A 25801-nucleotide genomic window follows, 5' to 3' on the forward strand; every position below is an offset into this window, starting at 1 on the left:
GGAATTGATCGTGGACAAGAGTTTACCCATGCTGCAGAAATTAATGGAGAACTGTTGTCCATGAGATGGACTCAGTCTGGTGCAGCTCATGGAGAACTGTCTCCCATGGGAGGGACCCTGTGCTGGAGAAGGGGAAGGACTCCACTCCCTGAGCAGCAGTGGGAACCACATGGGATGAACTCCTTTTACAACCAAGTGACCCACCTGGTGCATGCAGGAAAGGCTGTGGGTGTTGTGTACCTGATTTCAGCAAGGCCTTGGACACTGTGTCCCACAGCACATCCTGGAAAAGCTGGCAGCCCAGGGCTTGGACAGGGCACTCTCTGCTGGGTTAGGAACTGGCTGGATGGCCGGGCCCAGAGTGGTGGTGAGCAGTGCTGCATCCAGCTGGGGCCAGCACCAGTAGTGTCCTCAGGGGTCTGTGCTGGGGCCAGCTCTGTTCAATATTTTTATTGATGACATGGATGAGGGGATTGAGCCTTTCACTGGTAAATTTGCAGATGACACTAAGCTGGGAGTGTGTGTTGATCTGTTGGAAGGTAGGAGGGCTCTGCAGAGAGACCTGGAATGATTGGATGGATGGGCAGAGTCCAGTGGGATGGAGTTTAATAAGTCCAAGTGCCGAGTCCTGCATTTTGGCCACAATAACCCCCTGCAGCACTACAGGCTGGGGACAGAGTGGTTGGACAGTGCCCAGCAGAAAGGGACCTGGGGGTGCTGGCTGACATGAGCATGAGCCAGCAGTGAGCCCTGGGGGCCAAGGAGGCCAATGGCTCCTGGCCTGTGCCAGGAACAGCGTGGCCAGCAGGAGCAGGGAGCTCGTTCTTCCCCTGTACCTGGCAAGTGGCTGTAGAAATCTAGTATCCTAAAAAAGAGCCAGTAGTATCTTACACAGTCCCTAGGGAGCCTAATTTTTTTCATTATAAAGAAGCATTTTTTAGTTGCTTTAGGCCTTCAAGTTATATATCCAATGAAAGCATAATTATTTCTGTCCATACTCTTTGTTATTCTTTTCAGTGCAGATTTATTAGAATATCTATTTCTTTAGTTCCTACAGCAGTCCAACAGAGTTCCCATTAAATGTGAAGCTAAAGGGATTTAATGAATTTGGAAAAACAGTAACTTCTACATTTCACACTCTATTATGGGCATTTTGCATGAATTTGCCATTGAAACATAACTGTTTTCTTGTAAATAGACCAATAGACTTGTATGTCTTCCAGCATGTTTTAGCTTTATCAATTTATGAGATTTAAAAATACTGAACTCTGAAGTATAATCATGTCATGAAAAAATAATGTATCATCATGAGAATAAGAATAGAATTAGGAGATATATCACTGAGTTCTGTTAAGATGAAACTTAAAACTTAACTAAGCAGTAGCAGTATTTGACTTGCCTTTCAGCCATGATTACTTTCCAAGGCTGAATAATTTCACTGAAAAGAAACCTTAGGGCATAGCAAATATTAGTGCTACTGTAAATGTATTTAAAATTTAAACAACATAAAAGCACGACTACGAGTCTTCATTTAAAAAAATGCAAATGTGTTAGCTACATGAAACCTAAGGATCTGATTTTATAAACACCCCTGGGACCTATAGAAATGAATAAAATTTCTTATTTATGCAGTATTTAAAGAATCAGTGTATATTTTAGAATCCCCTGCACAGCACTATGTTTTTCTAGATACAATGACTTTTGCAATTACATCTGTGGAATTAACCCAGACATATCTGTTAGCGTAATATGTCCTCAAAAAGTGGACCCACTTATTATCAGTGATGGCGTGAGGTGTATATATTAAATATGTAGGAAAAAATAATAACTATGGATATCTGAAAACAAAAAAAACCCATTTTGGATTAGAATACATACACCAGTTGTAAAAGAATACTTGGGGTAATTAAGATTAAGAAGCTGTCACACAGAGTGTTAAAAAAGTGCAGGATTGAAGAGTAATCTAAGAGAAATGAAAATTTTACTGCTTGCTAGGAGTTGAGATTGGAAGAAAATACTGAAAATACTTCATAAACCAGTTAATTTTTTTTTCCATGTGTGTATCTGTAATTTAAGTATAAAATCAGCTTATTCATCTTTCCATATATAAATAAATTTTTCTCACATGAAAATAGCCCTGGGCACAATAGATATTTTTTTTATTTCTTTCACATTTAGTAGATAAATGTGAAAAGAACCAGTCGACTACATACCATATGTTTACATTATGCCATTGGCATAATTATTGATGGATATCAAGTTCCAGATATACTGAAAGTGAAATCCCTTTCTTTCAGAGTATCATTGGAGATTTTCCACTTTCTTCTAGCTCTTTATCAGTAGATATTGTCTTTCTAATCACAGTATCTGTGAGCTTTAACTGGATAATTCAATTTTGTGGATTGATTTTGCTGGGATAATTCACATGGTGACTAGTTTGATTGAGGACTAGATTTGGAAGGAATACTCCAAAGAGGGAAAATCAGAGCAGTCACTTGTGAGCTCTCCAAATTAAATAAATTATCTAATTTAAGTTAGTTAATTAATAAATTAACATGGTGCACAATAGCTCAGAGCTTAGTGTTATCCATTTATAAGTGAGGCTTTAAGTCTCAAGGTAGCCTTGGAGGACAGTATGACACAAGAAGTTACCTGGTGTTTTGGTTTAGTATGCTATATTAAGGCTTTAATACAAAATTATTAATATTTTTTGACAAGATATGCCACAAATATTGTCGCTAGTTTGGTTGGGTTTTTAAAATTTTGTCAACCAGAAGCTAAAAAGAAACACAACAGAAAAGAATTAAATTTTACTGAAAAAATTAGGTTTAACCTATTATGTGATAATATGTTAATCCTAAAGTTTAAGCAACATTAAATATAAAGTCCTTTTTATTATACAGATTCTCGTAATTTGCAAGCAAAAAAGTCTAAAAAATTAACTCAGTACAGAACAAAACCCCACAGAAATATGTTAGATAGAAAAAAAGGCAGAACTTCATACTATTTAAAATACAGCTTGCAAGCGCTTCATCTAGAAAACTTCCTTTTATTTTCTCAGAATTTTAACTGCTGTTAAAATGAACCATGGGAAAGCAACATCTAACACAAGATTTGTTGTGAAATAAATTGTACCATAAATCCAAGTCAGTAAAACCGAAACAAAATTCCCCAGCTGCTTCTCTGGTCCAGGGTAGGTTGTTTATGGTACTTTATTACAGCAGAATGAGAGGAAAAATGTCTGGCATATTAAATTGTCTTTTCACTGAAGTAACCTGCCTCAGAAACCTTCTAAGAATTGTGATATATTACATAAAGCATCACCAAGGAAAAGAAGGTTAGGGGAGCTTGCAGTACAGTTCCTCTACATTAATCCCAAAGTGGAACTCATATGAGGTTAATTAACAGAAATAGCACATTGTTACACTGCTCTCATTGGAGAGGTATCTGCTGCACAGAACAATGTTATTCCAGTTCCAGATTCCATCCCCTGGGGATGTCAGATCAAACTGAAGAAGGATATAAATTTATTTTGAAACAAAGTAGCTGAGGCATTGTTGCTGAAACAACATCTTCACTCCTATATATGTGAGATTGTGGTGGCAGAGTGAAATTTCTGTCAAAGAAGCATTACAAATGTGAGGATGGTTTGGGGTTTTTTTCTTACTTCTCTCCCTTTAATCTGAATCAATATTACTATATTATGTGTGCAGCCTGACTACTGTGCATGGTAATAAGGGGAGTGTTTTGATTTAAAAGCACTTTGCCTGCACCTACTACTCATTATTTTACTACTCTCAGGGAAAAACTGAGTCCCCTGAAAATACCTGAATCTCTTTCAGAGGGGAAAAAAAAAAGAATAGCATTTTTATGAAGCTTAAACAGGTTTCTCTTGGTGATGATGATTCATGTTCTTTTAAGGGCAGGAGAAAAAGTCATGGGAAGACAGCAACTTAAGGTGATAAAGTAATAAGGTTCTGTACAAATGTCTGAGACTCTTGTAGATGTCACAGAATATGAGGAACTTCGCCCAAAATCTGTCTGCCTGGGATGAGCAACAACTGTTTTGTTTATTCTATGTGTTTGCACAGTAGGAGGAAGAGTATATAACTTCTTTTTGCTAGCTGAGACTCACAGTTAGCTCACAGAAATATTGACAGCATGAAGTTAGAAATTGCCACAGGGGAGAAATACAGGGGAAAAAATAAAAAAAATTATTTTGCTACACAATAGACAAAATGTTAATTCATATGCAGAAACAGCCAGGCTGTCTCAGTTCCATCTGTCTGCCTTGCACAAATAACAATTAATTTCATAAATACTCATTCAAGCATCTGGCTATAACTGTCAGAATTCAGCTAACACAAATAAATGAACTTTAATAATGAAAATATTTCAAGTTGCACATTCTATGAAATAAAGATAATGATAGCAAATCATACTGTCAGTAAAATCATTGGCATAAATTGGCGACAATATCTAACTTTAAGTAATTCACTAAAACACCAGAAACAAATGTCACCATTTTAATAATTAGATAAAATGGTTCTGTTCCCAGAATTTCCATCTTTCTATGCACTATAATGTATAATTATTACATTAATTTGGAATAAAAGTATTAGCCATTTATTTAACTGTGAATACAAATAAAACCCCATGAATAAAGATACACAGTGCAGTAGATCAGGTATAATTAATATAATCTAATGTTCAGTAACATGAGTAATTTCTTTACAAAACACTTTTCAGTAGCTGATATTAAAAATGCATTTGGCAAAAAATAGCTGTAATATTTTTATTAATATTAATATATAACACATTAAAACACAATTACCATGTTCAGCTCCTTTCTTCCATGTACTTAATTTTTAATTTTACTGGGCTGGATTTTGAGATATCACTATACAAACTGAACCAAAAGTAGCATCCCTATTCAGGGATTTTCTTTGATACTTATTTCTACTGTAAAAAAAAACTAATCAGAAAAGGTTAAGGAATCCATGGGAAAATCATAGTTACAAAATGCAGAGTACAATAAATTAAAGAAAATAAAGCAAGCAGGAGTGTAAACTAAAGTGCCTAGAAAAGAGAAAATCTATGGATTGACAACATAATTTATAATTCATTTAATCATCATGAATCCAGACGAAGGGGTTCTTCATTTAACAAACTTCAGGTATAAAAATGAATAGACTTGCTTTAGAAGTTCATTTATTTTTAAAAAATCCACCCTTACTTCAACTTGGTTTCAATCAGAATAACAGCAGAGCACACAGGGAAAAAAAGAAAACAAAGGAACAAAAGCAATGTATTGAGATAGATTATCATATCAGCAAACCTGTCACATCTTTATTAAGAATAGAAACACTGTTGCAGGAATTGCATACAAAATAAATCACCTATTCAGTAATTAAAAAAATAATTAATGCATGTAATATTTTTAGGCTAGAGGTTTACAAAAAATATTTGTACTTCAAATGATAAAATAAACCATATTACCTTGATATCTTTTTCAAATTTTTCTGTTATACTGATTTGACACTAAAATCAAATATTTCATGAAAGAATCCTGCCACTGGTACTGATTACTGATTAGCATCTACCAGTAATCATGGGGAACCAGGATCTAGCTTTGACAGATTCTGTTTCCCATCACTGCTACAATGGAATTTATATTTCAAACACACACTCTTTAAAAACTCTTTCTCCAAGTTTTTATTTATGTATTTCTTTGACTAACTTTATGATGACTAAGTCAGCTGCCTAATACCAAATCTCTAAAAATGCAGTCAACTTCCATAAAAGGCTCTTGTGGATATTAAAGGAAAGGGAAATGGAAGTCAAAGAATAGGAAAGGGAAAAGAGAGAAGGAAATGGAAGAGGAAAAGGAGAGGAGAAAGTAAGAATGGGTGATTAAAACTTCATAAATACCACCAAATATAAAGTTCAGTATCACCAGGATAGGGAGTGCATGAAACAAGGGATATTCCCTGTAAGAAGATCTTGTTAAACTAAACAAAGGCATCCTGAATGAAAAAAGTCTTTACAGAATGCAATAGGTAAAAATGGACATACATTCTCAGCTTCAAAATCACACAATTCAAATACATTTCAAAAACAAATGAATTACCTCTTTTAAAGTGTCAGGTCTCCTCCCAATACTCATTAGCTCTGAATTTTATTTATTTAATAAGTGTTTTGGAACAAGTTATTGAGAAATATTTTATAATCTTTTCTCTATGTGTTCACAGCATTGTCAGTGTTTTGTAGTGTTGCAAGTTATCAGACAATCATTTAAACAACATTCAGTGATGGCTAACAGTTTCCTATCACAGCACTTAGAAGCATTAATTTAATCAATACAAATTCTGCATCTCATGACGACTGGACTTTAGCACAGTCCTTAGAAAAAGTGACTGCACTTTTTTTTTTTTTTGGCAAGTTCAGACTAGGTATTCGAAATATTGATACACTGGGAGAGACATGAAGCACTGAAACAGGTTATTCCAAGACAAGAGGGTGAGGAATCTCCATATCTCCATCCCTGGGACTTGAGACTGAGTGAGACAAAATCACACCTGATCTAAGACTGGCAGTAGTCTTGATTCAAGCAGAGGTTTGGAGCACATAAATTACAGATATTCCTGCCAATCAAATTTTCTGATTCTATAAATTAAATGGGAATACTATCTTGGTTCTTGGAACATTTTGCCCTCTGCTATGAAACTATTGCAAAATTCTTAATGGTAAGATTTTGCTTGGAGAAGCAACCAGACACTTGAAAAGGACTATACTAAAAAGTTTTATGAAACCATAAATGAATGCAGTGAAATCAATGGGGATTTGGACTTCTACCAGATATTCCCTTCATGATGTGAAAAGAAAGTATTGTTCAAAATGCTTTCTAACACATGACTAATGTTCTCAGCAGGGTTCATTGTTAAATATTTATGTCACTATAATTGCTGCAATTTTAGTAGTACAAATTATACTGCTAGATATAAAACCTGATTAAGTTAAACATTTTCATTAATCAAATTCACTTTCTGTAGAGACTAGTTTCAAAATTATCTGGTAAGAAAAAATGCGAGGCCATTGAATACACTGAACTTACACTGGCAATATGAACACAGAAAGACAGCAGAATTAGCACATCTAAGTAAGTAATACTTCTTTGAGTGAACACAAAATACTGCAAAATGTAGTAAAGGAATAACAGGTGTAATCTCAATGCAGAGGGGCAACCAATGCCCTTATTAAGATAATTCACACTGTCATTTATCCTATTGTTTTTTCTCTTTCTGAATACCCTTTAAGGCTGAAAATAATGGTGAATGGGAGACAACCCAGAAAATAAAATGAGATCATTTATTAAGAGACTATAAAAACATGTTCATGATCAGCTTGTAGGTAATGCTACTATGTATTCCCTGTTTTATATCAAAGTTTGCAATATAACCTGGATTATTGAAGAAGGAAGTATACTTTGAGGGGAGAGGCAAGACTTAGTTATGAATTTATACCTTCCCTTCCTCTACTCTTACTGCACCTATATCACTTTGTCTCATTCCTCAGCTGTATAAATCAAACTGTATCCTATTCTATTTCATACATGGCAGAACAGAAGTTGGAATCTCTCACTTTCCCTTGCAGGGCACAAAGAATTACTGGTATGTCAGTTTTTCCTGCTCTGCTAATTTTTTTTTTTTGGTGTTTTTTGTTTGTTTGGTTGTTTTTTTGGGTTTTTTTTTTGTTTATTTGGGTTTTTTTTTTTGTTCCTACAGTGGAGTTCCTGTTGTGACTTCCATCCCATCTGACATTTGCCACACAAAGCTGGAGTTGGAAATGGTCTCCTACATTCAAAACTCTACCCATGAAATATTTGTTGCTGAAAGATCCTGGGCAGAAGGTGAGGTAGGCTTCACCTGAATTCACAGCAGACAAAAGCTGCATCTTCTGAGCATGAGTCCCCACTAGTTCCAGTGGTGCACCTGGGATAGGTTCTGTTGCATGTGAATACACTAGGTCATGGTGTAGTAAACCCACACAGTTTGTCATCTGAAGAGCCTGGTGACTGATTTCATACATCAGGGTGAAACTCAGGTCTAAACTAGCAACTTATCCTGAACTAGTCACTGATTATTTGGCTAAATATATTCTCTTTTAATCAAAAACCAAAAAAAAAAAAACCCATGTGGTGTTTGTTAGGGTCCTCAGGACAAGGTGAAGAGAATCTGACTCCATGTTCTTAGAAGGCTGATTTATTATTTCATGATATTATATTATATTAAAGAATGCTATACTAAAACTATACTAAAGAAAGAGAGAAAAGATACATCAGAAGGTTTAACAAGAATGGTAATGAAAGCGCGTGACTGACTCCTCAGAGTCTGACACAGGTGAGGGTGATTGGTTATTATTTAAAAACAATTCACATGTTTGGATAAACAATCTCCAGACCACATTCCAGAGCAGCAAAACATGGAGAAACTGAAGCTTTTCATCTTACCAGGAGAAGAAATCTTGGCAAAGGTATTTTTCAAAAAATTTCATAGTGAAAACCCCACAAACAAACAAAAAACCCTCCCAAACAAACAGAATCGAACAGAAACAAAACCCAAAGAAAAACAAAACCAACAAAAAGTTGTAGAATCACTTCAGTTGGAAAAGACCTCTGAGATTGAGTCCAAGCTCTGACTGATTGCAACTTTTTCAGCTGCCATATCCGTTTGTTTCTTGAACAACTCCAGGGATGGCGACTCCATCACCACTCCCTGGGTAGTTATCCCAAAGTTTAACAACCCTTTGAATGAAATAAATTCTTTGTGATGTTCAGCCTGAACTTTCCCTGCTGCAGTTTAAGACTGCGCTCCCTTGGCCTGTCACTAATTGCCTGGGAGTGGAGACTGTCCCCCACCTGGCAACAGCCTCCTTACAGGGAGTTGTGGAGAAGTATAAATTCATCACTGAGCCTCCTTTCCTCCAGATCAAACTCCCTCAGCTGCTCCTCACCAGACTTGTGCTCCAGACCCTTCCCCAGCTCTGTTCCCTTCTCTGGACACACTCCAGCCCCTCAATGTTTTTCTTGCAGTGAGGAGCCCAAAACTGAGCACAGGATTGAGGTGTGCCCTCAGCAGTGCCCAGCACAGGGGCACAGTCACTGCCTGCTCCTGCTGCCACACCACTGCTGATCCTGGCCAGGTGCCACTGGCCTTCTTGGCCACCTGGGCACAGCTGGCTCACATTCTGTCACTGCTGACCAACATCCTCATGTCCTTTTCCTCTCAGCAGCTTTCCAGCCACCCTGCCTCAGCTTGCAGCACTGCAGGGGTTGTTGTGGCCAAAATGCCTCCAAAGTCTAAGGAATTAATGACTTTTAATAACTGCACCTACTTCCTATTGTCATCAAAGTTCTGCAGAGCTAAGAGGCAATTTCTTTCTCATATGAGGCTTTGCAACATATTTAGGATGTTTTGTATGAACAAAAAATTATTCACTAGTTTTCTTATGGTGTTACAAAACTGTACGGTGTTATTATATACAAATTAGATGTGGCTTTCCTTAACCAGATGGACCTAAACTACTCAATACTACAAATATGTCAGTATTCTTACAGTGAAACAAAACAGATGTTGAGAATTCAGAAGTTCCTAATGGTAAGCCAAAGGAATACCTGGGAGCACAGGGAATGAAATATTTTAAATACTATGCTTAGAGAAGCAGAAAATTTTTCATAGGTAAATTCATAGGTGTTAGCAAGACTTGTCTCTCAATTAAGACTGCTATTTAAAATGCCAACATTTTAAATTTCACTTTAATTCTGCTTCCTAACAGTAACAAACAGAATATGTAAAATATGTATGGCTTTGCTCACATAACTTGCTGCAGCCTTGGAGCTGCCTAAGAAGCAGGTTCTGACACAGGACTTCTGTCTTTCACTCCTCTAAGCCATGTACTTTTCAAGTCTGGTGCATGCAAAGTGTGAGGAAAAGAATGTCTTGCTCTGTTTCTCAATTCAGGAGCTGGCAGAAACCTAACCACCACCACTTGAAAAAAGAACAAAGCAGCTCCTGATTTCTGCTATCTCTACAGAGGCTATTTTCATGATCCCAAATGTGTCTTTCCTAACATTCCCTACTCTGTAAACAGAGAGCCCTCAAGGCTGACAGGAATGATGATTTCAAGAACTGTTCTTTTGCTTCTTACATGCAAAGATGATTTTCCTTCATAACTTTTCTCCTCATCCCCATCCCAGTCCAGTATACTATAATTTATTTCTTACCAATAAAGAAAGAAATGGGGAGACAGAAAAAAGCCATTAAAAAAGAGGGTAATTTAAAGATATTGTGAAATGTAATACAGATAGGGCTATGCTATTGTTCTGCTCCTCATTCTTGTATGTGGCTGAAGAAGAGCTCTATTCATAACCACTCTGTCTTTCAATGACCTTGAAAATACTTGAAGAATACTCTGTCATCCTGGAGCACATCTCTATTTTGTATTAAAAAGTGCAGCAGAAGTTTATATACACATAAATATTCCATAAATGTACCTTATCTTTCTCTAAGTAGACAAGCAATGTACAATAAATGTGGATGAATACAATGCACTTGAAAGGCAAAATTTGCAGCTGCACCATGTGTCTCATTTATCAGTTCATACTCAATACTGCACTGCATCACTCTTTGCTTAACAAGATTTACCTTTACAAGCCACGTCAGCAAGACCTTTACATCAGATCAGCTGTTCACCATAAATTTACTTGAGAGTATGCAGTTATGAAAAGCCTGAAAGGTCTAAATAGGAAATAGACCAGAGTTATCACAACAGCACCAGGTGAAATACGTTTGGAATGACTGATTCTCCCTCTAATTTCTTATTAAAATATTTACAACACACTCTTGCAAAGTATCTTCCATTTGTTCCTACAGATTTTTAAGTCTGCGTCTTGAGTAAACCATAAACCACATTGTGCAATGAGCTTTGACTGGCTGACCAAATGCAATTACAAACACAGAATTACCAGGAAAAAAAGAGTAAGTTCATATAGTGGTTATATCTGCATAAAACTCACTTGCTTTTAGTTATGAACTCATGCTGTGCAGTAAATTGTCTGGATTCTCTTCACTTCTCATGACATTTCATTCACCTTTAAATGTGAAAAGTACATCTCATTCTCCTGATGTTTCAGGTCTGTATAAAAACCTGAAATGTTTAAACATCGTTTTCCCTTTACACTTCTCACTTTCCAGTCTCTCTAATCCATCCATATAATTTAGTTTAAGACATTTATTTACAGTTCAACCTTTTCAACCACAAGAGACTTTTACAGCAAAGATTTGGATGGAGGCCAAAATCAGTATAGAGACAAAATTAAAGAGCTGAATAACTTTCTTACATGCAGGCAAAATAAATTGGATAAAAACTGGTCTTTGTCCTCACATTTATTTGTAGCCTATAATAGTAATAAAGCTGCATACATTCTTTCAGTTTTGGTTTTGTTAATGACAGCTTGCTATTGAAAAATTTATTGGAAATATGCATAATGCCATTTCATCCCAAGAAATAAGATTTTTTTAAAAAAAATTAAGCACTTTTTATTCATATTATTTGTATCAAGTCTTACAACACTATAGTATATTAATAGTTAATAGTATATATATATGCAATTCCTGCCTTCTTGTAATTTCAAAGCAGGTTTTAAGTTAAGAAAACTATTTTTTGAATCAAACTAAATACTCAGTTTATTTTGAAAAGAAAAAGAGTTTAGTCTTATCAATATTATCATTTGATATTAACATATAAGAGGAATAATCCACAAATTTTTTGAAAATATTAACAATTATTGCCCACTGAAAATGGGCAATTTCTTAAATGAAAACATTAATTTCAGTCATATTGGCAATGATAATAAATATGACATAATAAAAAAGTTGGGTATAAAGCAAAAATATTTTTTTGGGGTGTAGCTTTATAGGGGTTTTTGAGCCACGATTTTGCTGTTCTTAAACTGCCTGCCTAACATCTGATAAATGAAGACCCATATCCTAAAACTCAATTCATGACACAGAATTTTCTTTCTGACTGGCTTATGCCATCATTTAACAGGGACAAAAACCTCTGAGTCTTCAGATACTTGTAGATTTGTGGTGTACATACATAGTATTCCAGAAAGGCACAAACACTCCTCATGAATAGTAACTGCTATTGTTGAACTGAATGGGATCACAATTCATGCCATAGCGAGTCAAATCTGCCAGATATGACAAGAAATTAAATGTCTCAAGATATATTTTTCCCCTGGGACAGGTTGATGAAGGCATTTTTCCTTCTGCTTTTGCAGCTTGCAGTAGAAATTAATGAATTCTGCCTTGAAGATTTTCAACTCTGAAAGTAATTTTGAGTGCTGACTTAGCCTACTGAGCTATTTGCAATTTATTTCTGTTTGATCTAAAAATTATACAGATATATTCTCCTTAATCATTAAACTCATTAGGAAAATTATTTAATTATATGGGATTTGTATCTCTCAGGAATCTATTTGAAAATCTTCCTGGTGTAATGGTTAAGTATTGTTACACTGGGAAACTGTTTCAGTAATTGGTGGGGTACATACTTGCATGCTTTAGTACAAAAGAAGCAGTAAATACAAAACCTGCAACCTAAGAGGCAATTTACATGAATTCTTACTAATCTCTCTATTAGATTTCCTCTCAATTTCAATAATAAGAGATATTAATTGCTTTGTTTTATAATAGGAAAGGATATCTTCTGCCATAATGGTGTTTCTGAAATCTCAGGGGAAATCTATGCAGAAATTCTTCCCTATGAGGACAGTGAGACCCTGGCACAAATTTCCTAGAGAAGCTGTGGACACTCCATCCCTGGAAGTGTTCAAGGCCAGGTTGGACGGGGCTCTGAGCTACCTGGTCTAGTGGAAGGTGTCCCTGCCTATGGCACAGGGTTTGGAATGAGATGAGCTTTAAGGTCCTTTCCAACCCAAACCAGTCTATAATTCTATGACACAATAAAATTTTGAAGTCTTCTGAAAGACTTTTGTTTATATGATGTCCACCAAAATGTTCTGCTTAAGGACAGAAAATGAAATTTAGTAGTTTTACCCAAGAAAATGATCTGCACAGGCAAAACCAAAATCCCCTAAAACCCCAACCCTCCACCCTGCCCCCCAAAAAAACCAAAACACACCACACTATTTCAGAGTTTGGAATGTTATACATATCTGTATCTATATATAAAATTTAAAAAGCAAATGGAATGACTTTTTTTAAAATTTACTGGTTTATGTTTTGTTTTCACTAAGAACTTTTATTGTGAGTTGCCTACATTATTGGTACCTTCTCATTGGTATAGCAAATTCAAAACTAAATAGCGCAATACAGAAGGAGAGGACTTCTAGTTTTGATTGCCTCATCAACGTGGGCATGTACATAACTTCTTCTAACTTTAAGGACATGTGTAGTAAAAGGAGCAGCAGTACCAGGCAGAACACACAGCACAGTAATTTAAGAACAGGTCTTGGGTAAGAGAAAACACTTATCTTCTATGATGTGCCTTAAAACCCAGTTAAATGTATGTGAATAAAATAGCAGAGACAGGACCTGGTTTGAAAAAAGCCACTCATTTCACAAACAAACTGCTAGATATGGAATTTCCATCCACAGAGACATTTAGAACTCCGGGCAAAGTCCTAGCAAAACTTGGAAGTTGGCCATCCTGCAATCTGAGGGAGTTGGAGCTGATGATGACAAGAATCCTTTTGGGACTTTTAGGAATTTAGGAAGCTAAATTATTCTAGAATTTCATGAAGTACATGAAATGTAGAGTACTCAGGTGAAAAAGGAAGTAAACAGAACCTGCTGAGATTTGAATGTGAAATTACAGAGAATTAGTTATTTCAGATTTGAGTTATAGGTTGTTAAAACCCAGAGAGAAAAAAACTAAAGTTATGTTGAAAGCAAGTAATTGCATTAGTGCTTTTAACTGCATAACTCCTTATTAGCAGAAGTTGAAATCTTAAATTTATGGTTCTTCCATTTCCATATATTTAAGATGCTGTACAAGCACAGGTGTTTTCCTTATGCTGTGTTTATTTTTCAGAAAAGTAATATAATGCAACTTGTTCACCTGTCAAGGATTTTCTTTTCTTCAAGAAAGAATAAATATTTCAACATTTCTAAGCTAGAAATATTTTTCATCATTTCATTTTACCTTTAAATGGAAAATTGTAAAAACATATTTCACTTCCTCTTGCCCATAGTCTGATTATGCTATCACAAGGCTTCAAAAATTATTGTCTCCTTCAATAAAATAGTCACTTAAGAAATATAAACATCTGGTGATAAATTATCTGTGGTATATTTTGATATCACTGCTTGAAATATATTTACAAGTAACAATTTTACTACTGAATAATATTATCTTTTGCACATTATTTGTAAAGTTTCTGCTTTCTGCCATCCAAAGAAGAATCTCCAATATAAAAAAAAATTCTTGACCATTGAAGTACAAAACATAGATATAGATTAAAAAAAGCATCTCGTGTAACATGCTGATTTTCTATACCTTTCTTTTCTTTTTACCTCATAGCTGGTAAATGGTGTATAAATTTAGCTTATATAATTTGTCTATTATGGACATTATTTTATGCTAGTATCCTATAAGAGATAAACTATCATTCCAGAGAAAATTTCACTAAAAGGGTTGAAGCTCAACAGAATATCTCTTGAAAAAATGCCAAGACTTATAGATGCCAGTAAAGTTCAGTGACTTGGAGCTTGTGGGGTTTTTGGGTAGGTTGGCTTAGTGTGCATTTTTTAGGGGGTCTGTGTTTGGTTGATTTGGTTTGGGGGCTTTTCTGTTATGTGTGTTTGGGTTTTTGTTTCCCAGAAAAATAAATGAGATGAGACATTTCTGATTTTTAAGATCCAGTTATTTCATATGATATAATTGTTCCTGATATAAGAAATTCTAAATTTTCTAGGCATTATACGTTAGCAACCTCCCTAGAAATTGAGGAAAACAAGAACCTTCCTCAAATGTCTCTAAACTCAATTAATGAGATGGCTTGCTTTAAGAAGTCTTCCAAATTTATTAAGTTTTTATATGAAACATAAATAATTGAATTTTAAAAATTAATTAATTTAAATTTTTGCCTAAAAATTTCACAAGATCAATACTTAAAAATAGGAAAAAGGAACTCTAACCTGGAATCTGAGAATTTCCAAACACAAGTAGTTTAGTGGAAGCAAAGGTGGGAGGTGTGTGTGGATGTGTGTGGGTGGGTATTGGCTCCACAAATCCCCAAATGTGTATCCCTCTTCTCTAAGGCTGCCAGCCATCCACCTATGCCAGAGGTGAATTCCCACAGTAATCTGAATAAGGGACTGTGTTTAATGTATTCCTCGTGTTTTTCTATCACCAGCAAATTGAGCAGCACTAGAAATGCAGAGACTGCTTTTTCTTGGTATTTCACTCAGAAATATATAATGCTTTGGAAAAAAAAAAAATCTTTGTTTATCTACCTGTAAATTGAAGAACACAGGAAATAAAGTGTTTTGTATTCCTGTTGAAGACGCTCAAATGTTTTCAGAGAGTGCACATTTTTCAGGTTTCAAACCCACTTCCACTGTGGTTTGGATTTGTGTAAAAAGCTAATTTTTACAAACGCATTATCTGCTACTTGTAAACTAGAATTACTAATGTCTGTAATGCTGTCAAGACAAAACAAGACCTTGATAGCTTCTCTATTAGAGTTAAATCAGCGGTGCTTTCTGTGGGATTGAATATGAAGAACTGAATTTCAGAGACTCTATCTTGTTTCTTCTTTGGAAGTCAATATTGCACAAAATGGAAAAATAAAGGAGGCTTTTTCTTATGAAGTCTTTGTTGATTAGACAGAAACAAATCAGTTAATGTCTTTTCTTAAAAAAAAAAATGCACAGTGGATTGTGGTAAGGTGATTTTTCCCAGCACAGGTATCTCTTACAGCTTGTCACTGGTTTCTTTGTGCCTACAGAAGAAAGCCTGGTAAATGCTCTTCACCCATGGTTATCCACTTGCTGATGGTGGATGGGCACCTTCCCACACTCGGGGATTTGCCAGCTGTCTGGGTGAAAGGATGCAAACTCTCCTCGGAGAATTAATCTTGCCACTACTATCTGCGTTTCTGCTACTTCAGGATTAGTGGGTTTCTTTCCACTTCTGACAGAATCATAAATGTCTGGGCCCTGAGGGGACTGTTCCCTGCTCACCCTTTGGGACTCTGGTCCACAGAGAACTCCACTGTAAAGTTGGATTTGCTGGTAGCCTTCTACCAAACTATTTTCATATTCAGAGGAGCACCTAAAAAGTGCAGAAAAATCCCAGTGCCATTTGCTCCCTGAACTCTTTCTGAATTATGAGAGTGTTGATTATGATTTTAAATCCCTTAATAGACTGAAATTGGTGTATCAGATGATTGCTTCACTTTCTGCGCTCTGCTTCAATAGCTGCAATCAGCACAGACTTTCAAATGAAATCTTCTTCATTATAAAAGACAAAGGGGAGAGAACAGGGAAATAGATATTCCTGGTTATAGCGCCAAGACTACAATTTTCTCCTTACCTGAAACCTGCTCAAAGTACTAAAGTTTGAGACAAAAGTCACCTTTAGAGGGATTTTTTGAAGAAAAAGGAAAATGAAAAGAATTGCAGACTGGATTTGCATAGAATCCACTTCATACTGCCTAATCATCCTGATTAAACTTATTTGTATTTACTGGATGATTGGTTGCAGAAGAATACCTAACAACTTTGATAAGCATCTATTGTGGTTTTCATACAAATAAAACTATTATAATCTTAGTTGTAGAAGGTTTTATACATAGCTATTGGATAATAAACAAATGAAAATTAATGACTTGCTAGCATTAGGAGCAATTATTCTCAAAAACTTTTTGAAACATGTATTAATCACCCTAATGCTTTATTTATAAACTTGCTTCTTTAGCCACATTTCTGTGAGGCTTGTTTAATTTTAAAAAGCATTTTTCATTAATTTCATCACTTTATGGTTGTTCTTTGTTACTGTGTGAGGACAGCTACATTATTTCCTTAAGTCACAGTAGAGAGGGAGCAGAATACAGCTTAGCCTTGAAAATCCCTGTATTGGAATTTTAACAGTCTTCAAGGTACAACATCTTCCTGCATGTAAGTTTTTCTGTCTCTTTCCCTTGATGGTGTTTTTAGAATTGGCCCATTTTGTACATTGTGGCAAGAAAAGTCTGCAGTTTTACCCCTCCTGAGTTAAATCTGACTGATAAATAACCATCCTGTAAAATTTCAGAATATTTTGCCACTTACTACTGGGAAAAAATCATGGCCCATGCATTATGTATGCACCACCACTTGAGATGTGCAGGCAGTTATCTGTCCCTGTGTAAACAGCATTTATATCTGAATCTTAGCCATAAACCATCCCTAAAATGTGGACAGATGGAAAAAGTGGTTTTGTTTCCATTTAGGAATATTGACTCAGTGTGGAAATTATGATGATCCAACTACAAATGGTAATACAGGAAACTGACTGCATTATAAACATCCTCCTCTTAGCTGAGATGATGTTGAGACATGCTAGGAAAATGGTTCTTCATTATTTAAGCACAATCAGAAACTGTCCCAAGACTATGTATTTGCTATTATCTTTCAATAAAGTATCCTAAATGTCTCAAAATCTGAAAGAAATAATCAAAACAAAACAGAACAAAATAGCACCTTCACACTAATGAAGCTTCACACAAAGAAGATTTTGCTGCTTTGAAAAATATTTCAGGAATTGAAAATAGGGATTTTGGAGAGGGTATCTCAAGGCTATCTTAACATGACACTGTAAGTAGGGTAAAATAGAAATTGAGAGAATTTTAAATGGATGTTATAGAAAAATTGCTAAAACCCTCTGAATGCCCAAGAAACATGCAAAGATTCAATATTCCAGAATGATTTCCATTTAAATTTAGCAGCATTTAATTTTTTAAAAAGGACACTAAGTTTGTTTTTTGACATCTCCGTTTGCAAAAGCTTTTTCTGTTCTGGATTGTTATGTCCATGCTTTGGTAACATGTTTTGGTTTTCTGGTTTGGCCCTATAGTACTTCCCAAATAGAACAAGTTTTCAACTTAATATAGAATGGCTGCAGGGACTTGTGATAAATGAAACCAGGTCACTTTTGATTTCCCTATACAACTACATAATGTATCTTCAATAAGATTTATGAAAACAAGATGTCTTCTGTTTAGTAAATGTTTGACAATCTGAATTAGTTATTGATTTCTAAAATAGCTCAGAGAGCAATTCAGAGAAATATAGGATATTTAGTCTCAATCTTTATATACAGTGGTATATCAGTAGAGATTTCAGAAAACATCATGAATTAATTATTAATGTAGTATTAATTTTTAATATTTCCCACTGTCCTTTCAATATTTATGCATTTACTACATGGCTCTTTGTGGACAAAGATGTCTTTTCAGGTTTTATTCATATTTACTAGTTTTTGTAATCACTTGGAGTAATTTTTGGTAACTTATGCTATTAAAGGGTATCTTTAATTTGTCCAAAATCATAAATGTGACCTATTTTGTTTTCTCAACAAAACCTTTCAGCATACAATAAGGAGACAAGAAAATGTAGAGGACAACACATGCTTGCATTGTCCATGCGAAAAAGGAAAGTATAAAAAGGAGGATGTGGGGAAATAATAAGACAGTATGCAGGAGGTAATGCAGCTCTCTGCCAAAGAAATGTTTAATATGAGTAGGAGTGGCAGCAGAGATCCTAAATGCTCCAATCTCCTTCATGGTCATAACATTTGCTTAAGGACTGCAGGAATTTGTACCCGTCACTCTACTCCAATTTTAGAGCCATAGAATTCAAACAAGTCTTGGACCAAAATAATTCCAAGATCAATTCATGTTATACAGAAATCTCCAAAGTGAGCAACAACACTCAATGCTGAAAAAATGTTTCAAAAGGAAAGTGAATTTTTGAAGAAGCCAGCTCCAGTCAACTCTAGTAACAATGGTCTGTGAAATCACACATCTTTCCTACTGTAATCAATTACTATTTTAATAAACTTCCCAACAACAGAAATAATACAAAATAAAGTTTTATAGGGAGTAAGGTGAATATTTTTTTTGCAAATTTAACATTGAGGACATATGTTTGTTCTGGCTTTACAATGAAATTAATTATCTGTGTGATTGACTGATTCACTCTGTAGAGAGTGGGTTTTTACTCAGTTGAGAACCTTGCACCCTACTATGCAGACTGGTCAGTTCAGGTTTTACTATTTGATATAGTTCATATCAGAAAACAATTCTTGCAAATTCATTGAAGGAAGCAGTTGTGAGAATAAAAGTCTCTAACTTGAGCTGCAACATTGAATGAAAAAAATGGAAGAAGTAAACCAATACTCATTAATATGTGCCTGCCCTGCAAATAAAAGGCAGGCACATTCTTCTTTAGTTCTTCTAGTATTGAGAGAAATTCAAGCTGTACTGGAATAAAATGAATGTTATTATGATTTACATTATTACATTTATACACATAGTTACTGTGTTGAGCTAAGAAAAACGAATTTTTTTGTATTACAGTATGTGAAAGGGAAAGAGAGAACACACATTAGATTTGCAACATTTTGTCTCCCGTGACTCTGCTGAAACCTTTTACCTCCTGAAGTATTAATCAGAAAACTGTTGGGGCTGCCTTAAGTAGCACTGAAAATAACAAAAGGCATATTTGGATACAAGAGTTAACATTACTCTGTGTGAACTCCCCAATTCATCAGGGGCCTAAAGAACTCTTGTCTGTTTGGGCAGGCTTATGCTCTTTTCTGCCAAGAGACATTCAAGTAAACACCCATTTAGAGGGCATTTAATGTTTATTGAACAAACATGATATGCTTTTGAAACAGGTATCTCAAATATTAACAGGTATGTAGAAAGTTACTAAGTAGCTCACAATCAGTAATTAGTGCCCAGGATTAAATATTACATAACAGCTTACTTAAAATTATTCATTTAGCTGCATACTTTATGCACATTCTCAAATGCAATGTCATTTCTACTCTCTTTGAAATGCACAGCCTCAAAAGCTGGCTTTTGGCTAGATGTGAAAAATGGATAACAATTGTAATTAAAAAAAAAATTAACAGTTTACAAAGTTGCAGGACTATTTCTAACTGGTGTTAGAAACTCTGCACTAATACAGATACAGCTACTGGACTAATACAAATAAAAAAAACAGTTGAGAAATACTTACAGTATTTTCCTTGGACATTCTTCTCAGTTAAAACACTTCCATTTATTATTTGTATACTTACTTTGAACTCCATGGGAGCGAACTATTTTCCAGGTTTCCGAGGCTACCTCTTTCACATCCACTTGGTAGTGGTGAATGGGCACACCTCCATGTGAATCTGGCTTATTGAAGGAAACCTTGGCAGTGGTTTGGGACAGCTCTAAAACTCGTACTCCGTACGGATTTGATGGCACATCTGCAAAAGCACAAACACACATTAAAAATCAGCAACAACCAGGCAGACCTAAGCAGGTGATAATCTGCCCACAAAAGTCTCCTTTGAGTCTTCAAGGGAGAAAAAAATAATATTGAACATGGTGCAATAATATTTGGGTTTAGATAAACAACTTAAGCTTTCTACTACAGAGCTGTAAGAAAACCACATGAATTTCCTTGTATGCTAAATTACTCAGAAACATTTTCCATTTTTGCTTTTCTTTTATAGTATGATCTTTCTTAAGACCTACTTTCATCATATAAAAATGTAAGAGATCAGACCATTGACAATATAATCATGTAAAAGGGAATAACAAACTTTATATCAAATTTAACAAAACAAAGCATTACAGCTAATTAGATCATTCAGAGTGTAAATTCTTTTAAATAAGCTGATGACAAAGAACCTTGTAAATAATTCAGCTATTTTATGGAATTCTGAAACACGGCTGAATAAGTGACTCTCTTTTTCTTTTTTTCAAAGACTGGATTTCAAGTTACTAAGAAAATACATTAATGGAGGGTTAGCCTCTGCTCAGCTTGAGAGCTAATTTACAAATTAGGTTGAAATAAATATTTTCTCTGAAATCGAAAGCAAGAGTATATCTTTTAAAGTAGAAAAGATCTATGAAAATAAAGCAGGGGTTTGTAGGTGTTGAAATGCTACGTATGAAACAAAAGCAAAACAATAACACTGGAGTCAGTACATCTTCAAGAATAGAAATATTATATTATATTATATTTATGATTTGTGATCAAACACATAGAAGTCAAAAGACTAGCTTTTCTAACTGTACTACATTTTAAAGAGTTATAATTATAAAAAGTGATATTGAAGGTTATAGAAAGAATTTTAATTCTGTGGACAGAATACCAGGGTTTTGGAGCGCCATTAAAAATTTTTTTTCTGATCCATCTGAAAATTATTTGCATACCTTCTTCTAGATTTGACATTGCTTTTGTCTCCATGTTATGAAAGATATTTTTGTAAGGACATGCCAGAATTTGAGCCAAAGCCTGTAATTCAGTTAGTGGGTAATGAACCATTTACATAAAATATTGTCTGTATTCAAAGGCTGTCAGACAGTGGTGAATAAAAAGAAATCAATCTGAGCTTCACCCAGCATTGGTACTTGAATGAAAATGAGACAAAAATTTGTACAAAATATTAAAGAACAGATTTAATGACATATTCAGCCACAAATTCTTAGGAAAAGGACACTGTCAAATCTGGTCTAAAGGTGCTGATTTCTACAACCTCTTAATTATCAGAAACCTAATTTTTTTTCAGAAGAACATCTCTGTCAGTTGTCAGACATGAGTATTTTTATGTAAATAACACATCTCTTACAGCTGGCATTTCTGATTCCAGGTCTCCTGAAACCTCCAACACTTGCAGTTCACTGGGTTAAAACCAGCATAGATTTTATTTATATGGATAAGAAAGTTGTAACATCTCTTACTTAAAGACACAACTATGTGAATCCATTACATTACAGACTTTAGTAGAATTCAAGTCTCAGCTTGAGGGATTCAAATAATTTTCTTTTCCAGAAAACAATTATCAGGATATGGGATTTTGCAAGAAATTTTCATGTTTCTTAGAAAGGGATTGACGATCTGTGATCAGATGGAACAAACCAAATGTAACTAGTCTGCCATGAATCCATGAAAACACAGACCTGGTTTTTGGATCTCTTTCTAAATGTGTCAAAAAGTTGGGGATCTTTAGAAAAAAGAAATTATCTCCAAAAATATATAGACTGTTTTTTTTCTGTGACCACATAGAAGAAGAATGAATTATATGAGTTGGTCATTAAGTCAGTATTCAAGCCAAAATCAAAAGAGGATCAAGATTAGAACCAACTTGTGACCAAACCTTCAGATTCTCCTTAGAGCTGAGAGAAGTACTCTTTTTTTCCCCCTATATAGTGATTAAGTACATAAGCACCACTCTGTGAGCAGCTGCCTTCTCTCCTGAGCTCAAATGGCAGTTCTGAGAAGAGTGGGAAAAATACAGTGTAAGAATCCCAGCCAAGCAATCCAAGACAGCCATACCTAAGCAGAATGGCACTCTAGGAGCCATGTGGACACTATCACTTGGGAAGATGAATATCAATATTCAGTACTAAAGATGAATGCTCTTTGGATTCAATTACAAGGTAAAGATGGTGTGGATATTACAGTATTAAAATAGCTTCTAAGCTTCTTAAAATTCTTTTTCTCTCATTAAAAGTGTTCAAAATAAACCAAACAAAACCAGGGGATGAATGAATACCTAATTTCATTCATACTACTTTCATGTTAGCTTTTGGATGATATTTTTAATAAGTCAATTCCCTGGTGTTTCTGTCTGCATCAAAACAATTATTTGGTATATAGTATAAATCAAAAATGTATTATTTACATATCCACTCTGTTCTTGGCTTTCCAAATATTAAGGAGACCTCTCTTCCTTGTGTGTTAATGCCTGTATGTGTTTAACTATAATAATCGTGGCCCAGGGAAGATGAAATCCTTCAGGAAGAACCTTATGTTTGTTACTGCAGATTCTAGTATAATTTCTGCCAGAGGAAGATATGATTCCAGTTGTTAATAAGCATGAAATGAAGCTCCTTTGAAAACCCAGTGCGATATTTTGCGTAACTAGCACAATGCAATATGTTTGGAACTCACTGAAGTGTAAAATACATCCACAATACTATTTTAAATATGCGTCTCACATTCCAAGCCACCCACACATGCAGGTAAATTTTATGCAGTTTTCAAAGTTGAACTATATCTATTGTAAGGAAGAGAGTGAATCACTGAAGAAAATATAGATTAGACACATTCCTGGTGAAAACCAAAACCAAATCCTAGAAATACCATCAAGATATATTAAAATACCTTCTATCTATTTCCAACTAGACAGAGCCTTAACTTTTTTCCCCAATGAAGATCAATAACAACACAATGAATTGAATCTAATTCTGTGGTTCTCTAATGAGTATGAATTTGATCATGCAAGGTATACAGCTTTCTGGTCCTCATCCAGCTAAACATTCCTGCATTTGAGCTGTCCCCTGTCAGTTGCAATTACTTGGAGCATTGCTGTGATTTTCGTGTTAGAATTGCAAGGCTTTTGGATCAATGTTTAGCAGGAGTGAAGAATAATTTGCAATACTGTGTACTCTGAAGTCTGTGGCTGGAAGAATAGAGCTGTAGATTTTTCTTGCTCTTTTTCATTCTAAAACCAACAAAATGAATGAATCTCAGAGGAGGTTAGCTACAGGCAGTGATCACTAATTCATATACTCTTGCAGATATAAGTTGAAGGACTAAATAGTGGAAAAAGGAGGGGATTTATTTTCTATGATTTAAAGATCACCTAGTGATAGCAAAGATTCCAGAATACTTCCTTGGAAGTTCCGCTGCTATATTTTTATGTCATTATTCTGCTGTCAAAACAAGAGAAAATTCATCCCAAATTCAGCCTTTAAATTAAAGGCATAAAACATCCCAAGTGTCAGACATTTTGTCAATTCCATCTTCTTTCCACAACATCTATTTCTCTGTCAAATATGCAACTATATTTATGTATGATATCAAAGAACTGTGAGGAGCCGATTTAGTTTTGGTTTCAGTCTCAATACCGGTTGTCAGAGGCGTGTGGGAGAGGGGCTGCACATGCGCCACTTGCTGAAGCAGCCAGGGGATGGAGGAGAGCCTTCTCTCTGGGGAGACTTTGCCTGGTCACCATTTCCCACCTGACATGGGACAGGCAGTCAGGAGGAGACCACCAAGGACGCTGTACTCCCCAGGGAGGTTTCTCCAATGGGATGGTGAAAGGTCTCCAGCAAGAGACTGCAGTGGAAGGTTGGACTGGGACAGTGGTCTCCTGTCAGCAGGAGAGACTTTGGGAGGAAACAAGGGGTGTAAAAGTGACAGCTCAACAAGCTCCTGGGGGCTCTTAGAGTCTTTTTTGGCCAGGGGCTTTTCGGCTTTGGGCTTGGTGACTGGGGCTTTTTGTGTCTTGTTTTTTGGGATTTTTGAGTTTAGGGGTCTTTTGGGTCTTGTTTTTTTTCCTTTGGCTCCAGTCTTTTGATGTGTGCTTTTTGCCCTGGCCTCAGCCTGCCTTTTGGCTCTCCTGCCCTTGCTGGCTCTTGCTCACCCTTGTGTCTGTCCTGCCTCCCTCTGTCCCTGACCAAAGCTCTGCCTGCTTTGCTTTCGCATCCCTGCCTCTGGTGCTAATGCCTGCTTTGTGTCTCTGTCTCCCCCCTCTCTCTCTCACTCTCCCCCCTGCTTCACCTTCATTCTTTTCCATTTTCCTTCCTCATGTCTTTTCTAGCCCTCTTTAGTAGGCCAGCTCCATTTTTTGTGTGTTTGTTGGTACCAACAAGCGGTTCTCAGGTACAACGTTGTCTTGGTTGACTTAATTTCATTCTAGACCATCTATTTTTAAAAGAACTCCTCGCAGTTCCCCACATTGGAACACGACAAGAATCAAATAAAATCAAACAGTATCTCCAAACAATAGGTGTAAAATTGCACCTCATCTATTTTGTACTCAGCACATAACGCTGGTTTGCACAATTGGAATTTGTGATACAATGGCCTAAATAGAATTGGCTTGGTTCCAAAACAGAATCACAACCGATGGAGAAGTACACACAGAATTAAGAGTTCATATTTGCCTCCACTGATGTGAAAAGTCTCCTACAATTATGACCAAACTTGTTCAATAAATGACCACTTTTTATCACTGGGGATTTTCTTTTCAAGCTAGTTTTTGATAGCTTTATGGAAGAAAATAACTCCCTCTCAGAGTTTAGCAGCCCTGGTATAAACAGAGAAAAGGAAGTGGGCTCAGGGATTGCTCTTCCAGTCAGCTCTTGCCTCCTGTCAGTATGTTCCTACTGCACTTCTCCAGCTTTTTCTCTTTCTGTGCATCTGGCATATATATTGACTGAAAATAACTATGTCTAAATGCTGAATCTAAATAGCACCAGGACCTTGGCAAGGAAAGAGATGAGGCTGGGGACTAGACTTCTGGAGTCAAAAATCTCTGTGAAATCGCTTGTGCTTGTATATCCTTGGACTGGGAAAAACTCTCAATATTAGATCTATATATATTTCTTTTCCCAAATCTCTGAGAGTTCTGGAAAAATAAGCATAACTAAATTTGGTTAGTAAGACCACAGCTAGTAAATAAATTCATAAATAATAAATTAAAATTGACACATGCACAC

At 35.6% G+C, this 25801-nt stretch overlaps 1 protein-coding gene across 2 annotated transcripts in view; it reads right to left on the bottom strand.

The window, feature by feature from the left end:
- NCAM2 (neural cell adhesion molecule 2) overlaps positions 1–25801 on the bottom strand; it is a gene marked incomplete at both ends in the record, with an annotated part of 264672 nt that overhangs the window by 42214 nt on the left and 196657 nt on the right. For both annotated transcript variants that reach the window (XM_084226908.1, XM_084226909.1), the window contains one exon: positions 20377–20550. In XM_084226908.1, the coding sequence (XP_084083034.1) occupies positions 20377–20550 (174 nt within the window). The remainder of the gene's footprint in view (positions 1–20376; positions 20551–25801) is intronic.

This window comes from Fringilla coelebs, assembly GCF_963513975.1.
Source record: "Fringilla coelebs genome assembly, chromosome: 2".
Lineage (NCBI taxonomy): Eukaryota > Metazoa > Chordata > Aves > Passeriformes > Fringillidae > Fringilla > Fringilla coelebs.